Source organism: Pseudochaenichthys georgianus, unplaced genomic scaffold (assembly GCF_902827115.2).
Source record: "Pseudochaenichthys georgianus unplaced genomic scaffold, fPseGeo1.2 scaffold_2121_arrow_ctg1, whole genome shotgun sequence".
NCBI classification, from domain to species: domain Eukaryota; kingdom Metazoa; phylum Chordata; class Actinopteri; order Perciformes; family Channichthyidae; genus Pseudochaenichthys; species Pseudochaenichthys georgianus.
The window spans coordinates 1-10,000 of NW_027262794.1; the positions used below are offsets into that span (position 1 = coordinate 1).

Here is a 10,000-nt window from a genome sequence, read left to right on the forward strand (position 1 = left end):
TACCGTAAGAAATAGCATTTTGGGTGATATTTATGGTGTGGTTTTGGCGCGAAATAGACGCGATCTGCGCCATTTTGTTTGTTTACATGGAAACACTTTCAGATTTGTCTTTCTTTTCTTTTGTAAACATGTGCAGTAAAGGACTTTATGTTCCTATTGCCATGGTTTAGTATCCGGAGAAAGTGTTTGTTACGTCTTTCTTATATAACAATGTTAGATTACATCCATATGCAGAGGAGGGAAACTACAGTTACTCAAGTACTGTACTTAGTTTCAGGTCCATCTTAAAGGACAGAGGACACGACACCATTGGTTGTAGATGTGAGTGCTCGTATATCCTCAAATCGTTTTAAATTTTGCCAGTTTTGAATGATTTTTAATAGTTTGTTTGACTTCGCATATTGACTGGCTAAGGTGCCATTTTATTTGTGTTTTACAGCTGTATTTGTCTGCCTGTTTTGTCTTTGTTTTTATCTATTGTAACTTCGTACATGCTGCCCTTCTTGGCCAGGTCACTCTTGAAAAGAGATTTTAATCTCAATGAGTCTTTTCCTGGTTAAATAAAGGATATATATATTAAGTTTAATTGAGAGGTACTTACTCTGCAGCTCTACTCCACTACATGTATAACTTTATAGTTAGCTTTGATAACTCTTTAAGACACAGAAGAGTCAACTTATTTAAATATTACACCATTTAAAAATAAATGTTTTAATTATAAATATTTTTTTTTACGGTAAACGTAATTTTCATTTTCATATTATTTTGTATCACTTTGTAGTTTCTAATATTTTTTTAATGTTTTATTTAAAGATATATATCTCTTTACTGTACGTGACTTATCAGTTTGTGTAAACCCCTAACCCTACCTAACCTTGTGATGAAGTCCAAGATAATTTGTTGATGGGCAAAAAAGTCCAATTTTGTATTTACTTAATTACATCTGCATCTTAATATCGTACTAAACAAACCAACTGTTCAAAAAAAGGGGGGAGGGGAGCCATGACTGACTGTACTTCCTCTCTGCTGTGTTTCAGCTTCACTCTGAGACAACATGGCTTCCAGGTTAGAGGAAGAGCTCTGCTGTCCGGTCTGTAAGGACGTCTTTAGAGATCCTGTTGTTCTGTCCTGCTGCCACAGCTTCTGTAAAGCCTGTCTGCAGACCTGGTGGAGAGAGAAGCCATCGCGAGAGTGTCCAGTCTGTAAGACAGAATCTTCAAGAAGGAATCCTCCCTGTAACCTGGTGTTGAAGAACCTGTGTGAGGCCTTCTTACTGGAGAGAGGTCAGAGGCCTCCAGAGGCTCTCTGCAGTCTGCACTCTGAGAGACTCAGACTCTTCTGTCTGGACCATCAGCAGCCAGTGTGTCTCGTCTGCAGAGATTCAAGAGCACACACCAACCACAGATTCAGACCCATCGACGAAGCTGCTCAGGATCTCCGAGAGGAGCTCCAGGAAGCTCTGCAGCCCTTTCAGGAGAAACTGAAGCTCTTTAAAAAAGTTAAAGTGAAGTTTGATCTAACAGCAAGACACCTGAAGGTCCAGGCCCGACGCACAGAGAAGCAGATTAAGGAGCAGTTTAAGAAGCTTCACCAGTTTCTAAAAGAGGAAGAGGAGGCCAGGATGGCTGCACTGAGGGAGGAAGAGGAGCAGAAGAGGAGGAAGGTGGAGGAGAAGATGGAGGCTGTGAGCAGAGAGATGGCAGCTCTTTCACACACAGTCAGAGCCACAGAGGAGGAGCTGAGAGCTGAAGACGTCTCCTTCCTGCTCAACTACAAGGCTGCAGTGGAGAGGCTGCAGCGCCCCCTGCTGGAGGATCCACAGCTGCCCTCAGGAGCTCTGATAGACCAGGCCAAACACCTGGGCAACCTCAGCTTCAACATCTGGAGCAAGATGAAGGACATGGTGTCCTACTCTCCTGTCTTCCTGGACCCAAACACTGCTTGTCCATTCCTCTTCGTGTCTGAATATCTGACCAGAGTGATAGCAGGAGGAGGGTTTGAGGATGTTCCTGGTAATCCAGAAAGGCTTAATCCTCAACTCTGTGTCCTGGGCTCTGAGGGCTTTGACTCAGGGACTCACAGCTGGGACGTCGAGGTTGGAGACAGTACAGAATGGGAAGTGGGTGTGTTAGCAGAGTCTGTCCAGGGGTACGTAGACATAAAGTCTGGATTATGGGCGATAAGTAACGAAGTAGGTAAATACGTAGCACGTTCACCACCACATCGAAACACTCGTCTCCGCCTGAAGATGGAGCTCCAGAGGGTCAGAGTGGATCTGGACTGGAACAGGGGAAAGTTGTCGTTCTCTGATCCTGACACTAACACACACATACGCACCTTCACACACACTTTCACTGAGAAGATGTTTCCATACTTTACCACTGAGCATTTAGTGCAGATATTACCACTGAAGGTGTGTGTGACAGTGGATCAGAGCAGGTAGAGATAGAGAGGATCATTATATCTGATGTGTATCTCTTAAAGGCATCATTCACTGACCTCTGCAGCTCCCGTTCAAGCATATGCCTTGAGTTGCACATAGCTCCAACGAACACACACACACACACACACACACACACACACACACACACACACACACACACACACTTTGTATTGTATGAGAGAGGTTCCAGGTTGAATTGAGGTGGATATTTGTAATGGTCAGAGGATAATAAACATTAGCATAAAGCATATCTGTCATTCATCGTTGAGAAGAGTATTAAAAACTTGAAAAATATTCCTCTCAGGTTAATTTAGAACAGATCAAAAATTAGGGATGCACGATATTGGGTTTTTGATACCGATACCGATAACTTTCTGCTTCTCAAAACCGATACCGATAACAAAAAAAAATTACGCCACTTTAGCGCATGTGTATTTGTTTGTCCTCGGCCGCCCCGTAGCTTCAGAGCGCATCGAGTTTAAAATACCGTCTACAAGCTGATGCTGACAGCCCCGCTCCTGCCGCCCGCTTGTGGCAGACCACACTTCCACGCTCACCGGCAGGCACCGACTGGCCATCGGGAGGACCGTGTGTGTGTGTGTGTGTGTGTGTGTGTGTGTGTGTGTGTGTTGTGTGTGTGTGTGTGTGTGTGTGTGTGTGTGTGTGTGTGTGTGTGTGTGTGTGTGTGTGTGTGTGTGTGTGGTGTGTGTGTGTGTGTGTGTGTGTGTGTGTGTGTGTGTGTGTGTGTGTGTGTGTGTGTGTGTGTGTGTGTGTGTGTGTGGCGCGAGCAAGAGAGAGACCGTACGTGCATTGTTGTTGTTAGCATCTGGTGCTAGCTAGCTGCGCTAACGGATATAAGGAGCTGTTTCAATGAAAACAGAGGAGCGACATTTTCGCCACAACTGCGCCGAGCACTTGACTTGATGCAGGAAGCAGACAGCGGGACGTTGTAGGAGAAGTCAGCACACTCAGCACCGATAGTGCAACATGACTGCAGCTTCCAGGCAGCTCCTGTTCGAGCATATGCCTTGAGTTGCACATAGCTCCAACGCGCGCGCAGACACACACACACACACACACACTTTGTATTGTATTATTGTCTTCGTACGCTTTTAACACACCATCGTAGCGATGGCGATGTTTCTGGTGACTGATCAGGTTCGAAGTATTAGGGAGCGCTGGATTTGTGAAGAACTCCCCTCTTCCTAAACCACTAACACCACAGTACTGGCAAAACGGGAGGAGCCGAGTGAAAAACAAGCGCCCCTCATCCCAACCCACCCACCCGCAGGACTTTTTCCGTTTTTTTCCCCAAAAAATATATTGTATATTATCGGGCTATTAATACTGTTATACTGGGTTTATCGGGATGACGTCATAATTCCTAATATCGGACCGATAATTTTTAATCGTGCATCCCTATCAAAAATGTGACGGCCCTAATTTAAACATCTTCACATTTTAAATGATCTCAAGATGTTTCAGATTGTTGCGTTGGTTTAACCTTTCTATGTTTCCTGTTGGTCGATTTAAACGGATCATTTGTTGCACGATGGGATTTCAAATAAAGAATACATTTACCAAGTTTGAGCAGCGAGTCGTTGATCAACTGCACCTGAAACCAATGCACTAAGGATTTAATCAGAATAAAAAGTACTGATCATTTAAAGTCTAGAAATAGGACGCGTTTCATTCATGACCTCGTGACTCAGCTTATCACACGGCCACATGCTAAATAAAGTACGTATTGCTTCTGCTAAGAATACTCCGACCCTCCTTAGCAACTATATTATCTTTCTTTGCAGTAGTATTTACAACCTCTTTGATGTCCATTTGGACCAATCAGCATTGAGTATTCAGCTAGTTAAAGATCAGTTGAGTAATGTGTGCACTACATGAATATTTAAAAACCTTTGTTACAAAACATAACTGATGAGATTACAAGACGAGATGTGTGTTTGGTTTGAAAACCTTTAAACTACTCGACACTCCAAATATATATATTCTAGTTGTTAGAAAAGGGCTTTCAGAGTCATTTATTATTATATCGACTGCTCCAAAAACCCACCAGCAGGTGGCAGTGTTCCCTTGTGTCTACAGATATCACATTCCAGGAGGAAATATGTCTTGAAATGAATGCTCTGTTGTGTTTACCTATCTATAATTATTCACCTGCTCTCTTCCCACGTGTTATGATATAGAAACTCCATTCAATTCAAACCCTAACCTCAACGGGGATATTCCAGCTCATCATCTCCGAGACTGAAACCATTATGTCGCTCTGCTGAGGGGGGGTGCAGTCGCCTGTAGTCAACATGTTGAAGTTTAGCAATTCAAAGAAATGCCTTTTTCCCCGATGTGAAATGTTCATTAATCCCCGGCCGGGTTTTCTACTGACATCTCCTCATGTTTGAAGAGTGAGGTTTACTGAATACACACTTCACAATCACAGTGTGTACAATACACTGAACAAACAGGGTGTGACACACACACACACACACACACACACACACACACACACACACACACACACACACACACACACACACACACACACACACACACACAGCAGGTTGTGTTGCTAGCAGATGATGTACCTGTATTTTGTTAAAGGTGGAGATTTTTAACGGCTTCTGGATAAAATGAAGTTATGTTACTTATTATTATGAAATATGAGATGTTGAGCCTCTTCGAGCTTCTTGCTGCTGCGCCTCCTTTCCTTTTGTGTTTGCAGGGATGCGGGACGTCAGATCAGGTTCCTCTAATGTCACAGATGAAAAGACGGAGAGGAGATAGGAGCAGCTGATAAACAACAAGAGTCTCCTGCTGATGTATATCAGTGTGTAGTGTCTCTACTTTAAAGAGTCCTCTCCTGCTGATGTTCAGGTGTATATCAGTGTGTAGTGTCTCTACTTTAAAGAGTCCTCTCCTGCTGATGTTCAGGTGTATATCAGTGTGTAGTGTCTCTACTTTAAAGAGTCCTCTCCTGATGATGTTCAGGTGTATATCAGTATGTAGTGTCTCTACTTTAAAGAGTCCTCTCCTGCTGATGTTCAGGTGTATATCAGTATGTAGTGTCTCTACTTTAAAGAGTCCTCTCCTGCTGATGTTCAGGTGTATATCAGTATGTAGTGTCTCTACTTTAAAGAGTCCTCTCCTGCTGATGTTCAGGTGTATATCAGTATGTAGTGTCTCTACTTTAAAGAGTCCTCTCCTGCTGATGTTCAGGTGTATATCAGTATGTAGTGTCTCTACTTTAAAGAGTCCTCTCCTGCTGATGTTCAGGTGTATATCAGTATGTAGTGTCTCTACTTTAAAGAGTCCTCTCCTGCTGATGTTCAGGTGTATATCAGTATGTAGTGTCTCTACTTTAAAGAGTCCTCTCCTGCTGATGTTCAGGTGTATATCAGTATGTAGTGTCTCTACTTTAAAGAGTCCTCTCCTGCTGATGTTCAGGTGTATATCAGTATGTAGTGTCTCTACTTTAAAGAGTCCTCTCCTGCTGATGTTCAGGTGTATATCAGTATGTAGTGTCTCTACTTTAAAGAGTCCTCTCCTGCTGATGTTCAGGTGTATATCAGTATGTAGTGTCTCTACTTTAAAGAGTCCTCTCCTGCTGATGTTCAGGTGTATATCAGTATGTAGTGTCTCTACTTTAAAGAGTCCTCTCCTGCTGATGTTCAGGTGTATATCAGTATGTAGTGTCTCTACTTTAAAGAGTCCTCTCCTGCTGATGTTCAGGTGTATATCAGTATGTAGTGTCTCTACTTTAAAGAGTCCTCTCCTGCTGATGTTCAGGTGTATATCAGTATGTAGTGTCTCTACTTTAAAGAGTCCTCTCCTGCTGATGTTCAGGTGTATATCAGTATGTAGTGTCTCTACTTTAAAGAGTCCTCTCCTGCTGATGTTCAGGTGTATATCAGTATGTAGTGTCTCTACTTTAAAGAGTCCTCTCCTGCTGATGTTCAGGTGTATATCAGTATGTAGTGTCTCTACTTTAAAGAGTCCTCTCCTGCTGATGTTCAGGTGTATATCAGTATGTAGTGTCTCTACTTTAAAGAGTCCTCTCCTGCTGATGTTCAGGTGTATATCAGTATGTAGTGTCTCTACTTTAAAGAGTCCTCTCCTGCTGATGTTCAGGTGTATATCAGTATGTAGTGTCTCTACTTTAAAGAGTCCTCTCCTGCTGATGTTCAGGTGTATATCAGTATGTAGTGTCTCTACTTTAAAGAGTCCTCTCCTGCTGATGTTCAGGTGTATATCAGTATGTAGTGTCTCTACTTTAAAGAGTCCTCTCCTGCTGATGTTCAGGTGTATATCAGTATGTAGTGTCTCTACTTTAAAGAGTCCTCTCCTGCTGATGTTCAGGTGTATATCAGTATGTAGTGTCTCTACTTTAAAGAGTCCTCTCCTGCTGATGTTCAGGTGTATATCAGTATGTAGTGTCTCTACTTTAAAGAGTCCTCTCCTGCTGATGTTCAGGTGTATATCAGTATGTAGTGTCTCTACTTTAAAGAGTCCTCTCCTGCTGATGTTCAGGTGTATATCAGTATGTAGTGTCTCTACTTTAAAGAGTCCTCTCCTGCTGATGTTCAGGTGTATATCAGTATGTAGTGTCTCTACTTTAAAGAGTCCTCTCCTGCTGATGTTCAGGTGTATATCAGTATGTAGTGTCTCTACTTTAAAGAGTCCTCTCCTGCTGATGTTCAGGTGTATATCAGTATGTAGTGTCTCTACTTTAAAGAGTCCTCTCCTGCTGATGTTCAGGTGTATATCAGTATGTAGTGTCTCTACTTTAAAGAGTCCTCTCCTGCTGATGTTCAGGTGTATATCAGTATGTAGTGTCTCTACTTTAAAGAGTCCTCTCCTGCTGATGTTCAGGTGTATATCAGTATGTAGTGTCTCTACTTTAAAGAGTCCTCTCCTGCTGATGTTCAGGTGTATATCAGTATGTAGTGTCTCTACTTTAAAGAGTCCTCTCCTGCTGATGTTCAGGTGTATATCAGTATGTAGTGTCTCTACTTTAAAGAGTCCTCTCCTGCTGATGTTCAGGTGTATATCAGTATGTAGTGTCTCTACTTTAAAGAGTCCTCTCCTGCTGATGTTCAGGTGTATATCAGTATGTAGTGTCTCTACTTTAAAGAGTCCTCTCCTGCTGATGTTCAGGTGTATATCAGTATGTAGTGTCTCTACTTTAAAGAGTCCTCTCCTGCTGATGTTCAGGTGTATATCAGTATGTAGTGTCTCTACTTTAAAGAGTCCTCTCCTGCTGATGTTCAGGTGTATATCAGTATGTAGTGTCTCTACTTTAAAGAGTCCTCTCCTGCTGATGTTCAGGTGTATATCAGTATGTAGTGTCTCTACTTTAAAGAGTCCTCTCCTGCTGATGTTCAGGTGTATATCAGTATGTAGTGTCTCTACTTTAAAGAGTCCTCTCCTGCTGATGTTCAGGTGTATATCAGTATGTAGTGTCTCTACTTTAAAGAGTCCTCTCCTGCTGATGTTCAGGTGTATATCAGTATGTAGTGTCTCTACTTTAAAGAGTCCTCTCCTGCTGATGTTCAGGTGTATATCAGTATGTAGTGTCTCTACTTTAAAGAGTCCTCTCCTGCTGATGTTCAGGTGTATATCAGTATGTAGTGTCTCTACTTTAAAGAGTCCTCTCCTGCTGATGTTCAGGTGTATATCAGTATGTAGTGTCTCTACTTTAAAGAGTCCTCTCCTGCTGATGTTCAGGTGTATATCAGTATGTAGTGTCTCTACTTTAAAGAGTCCTCTCCTGCTGATGTTCAGGTGTATATCAGTATGTAGTGTCTCTACTTTAAAGAGTCCTCTCCTGCTGATGTTCAGGTGTATATCAGTATGTAGTGTCTCTACTTTAAAGAGTCCTCTCCTGCTGATGTTCAGGTGTATATCAGTATGTAGTGTCTCTACTTTAAAGAGTCCTCTCCTGCTGATGTTCAGGTGTATATCAGTATGTAGTGTCTCTACTTTAAAGAGTCCTCTCCTGCTGATGTTCAGGTGTATATCAGTATGTAGTGTCTCTACTTTAAAGAGTCCTCTCCTGCTGATGTTCAGGTGTATATCAGTATGTAGTGTCTCTACTTTAAAGAGTCCTCTCCTGCTGATGTTCAGGTGTATATCAGTATGTAGTGTCTCTACTTTAAAGAGTCCTCTCCTGCTGATGTTCAGGTGTATATCAGTATGTAGTGTCTCTACTTTAAAGAGTCCTCTCCTGCTGATGTTCAGGTGTATATCAGTATGTAGTGTCTCTACTTTAAAGAGTCCTCTCCTGCTGATGTTCAGGTGTATATCAGTATGTAGTGTCTCTACTTTAAAGAGTCCTCTCCTGCTGATGTTCAGGTGTATATCAGTATGTAGTGTCTCTACTTTAAAGAGTCCTCTCCTGCTGATGTTCAGGTGTATATCAGTATGTAGTGTCTCTACTTTAAAGAGTCCTCTCCTGCTGATGTTCAGGTGTATATCAGTATGTAGTGTCTCTACTTTAAAGAGTCCTCTCCTGCTGATGTTCAGGTGTATATCAGTATGTAGTGTCTCTACTTTAAAGAGTCCTCTCCTGCTGATGTTCAGGTGTATATCAGTATGTAGTGTCTCTACTTTAAAGAGTCCTCTCCTGCTGATGTTCAGGTGTATATCAGTATGTAGTGTCTCTACTTTAAAGAGTCCTCTCCTGCTGATGTTCAGGTGTATATCAGTATGTAGTGTCTCTACTTTAAAGAGTCCTCTCCTGCTGATGTTCAGGTGTATATCAGTATGTAGTGTCTCTACTTTAAAGAGTCCTCTCCTGCTGATGTTCAGGTGTATATCAGTATGTAGTGTCTCTACTTTAAAGAGTCCTCTCCTGCTGATGTTCAGGTGTATATCAGTGTGTAGTGTCTCTACTTTAAAGAGTCCTCTCCTGCTGATGTTCAGGTGTATATCAGTATGTAGTGTCTCTACTTTAAAGAGTCCTCTCCTGCTGTTGTTCAGGTGTATATCAGTATGTAGTGTCTCTACTTTAAAGAGTCCTCTCCTGCTGATGTTCAGGTGTATATCAGTGTGTAGTGTCTCTACTTTAAAGAGTCCTCTCCTGCTGATGTTCAGGTGTATATCAGTATGTAGTGTCTCTACTTTAAAGAGTCCTCTCCTGCTGATGTTCAGGTGTATATCAGTATGTAGTGTCTCTACTTTAAAGAGTCTCTCCTGCTGATGTTCAGGTGTATATCAGTGTGTAGTGTCTCTACTTTAAAGAGTCCTCTCCTGCTGATGTTCAGGTGTATATCAGTATGTAGTGTCTCTACTTTAAAGAGTCCTCTCCTGCTGATGTTCAGGTGTATATCAGTATGTAGTGTCTCTACTTTAAAGAGTCCTCTCCTGCTGATGTTCAGGTGTATATCAGTAGTGTAGTGTCTCTACTTTAAAGAGTCCTCTCCTGCTGATGTTCAGGTGTATATCAGTATGTAGTGTCTCTACTTTAAAGAGTCCTCTCCTGCTGATGTTCAGGTGTATATCAGTATGTAGTGTCTCTACTTTAAAGAGTCCTCTCCTGCTGATGTT

The 10,000-nt window shown here is 42.1% G+C and overlaps 1 protein-coding gene across 1 annotated transcript; it reads left to right on the forward strand.

Annotated features, from left to right (window-relative positions):
- The first annotated feature begins 1,018 nt into the window (after positions 1-1,018).
- LOC117441894 (E3 ubiquitin-protein ligase TRIM35-like) lies at positions 1,019-3,067 on the forward strand. The gene has a single exon (XM_034077911.2). It carries the CDS (start codon positions 1,055-1,057, stop codon positions 2,441-2,443), a length of 1,389 nt encoding a protein of 462 aa, XP_033933802.1. The 5' UTR covers positions 1,019-1,054; the 3' UTR covers positions 2,444-3,067.
- Positions 3,068-10,000: the final 6,933 nt, after the last annotated feature.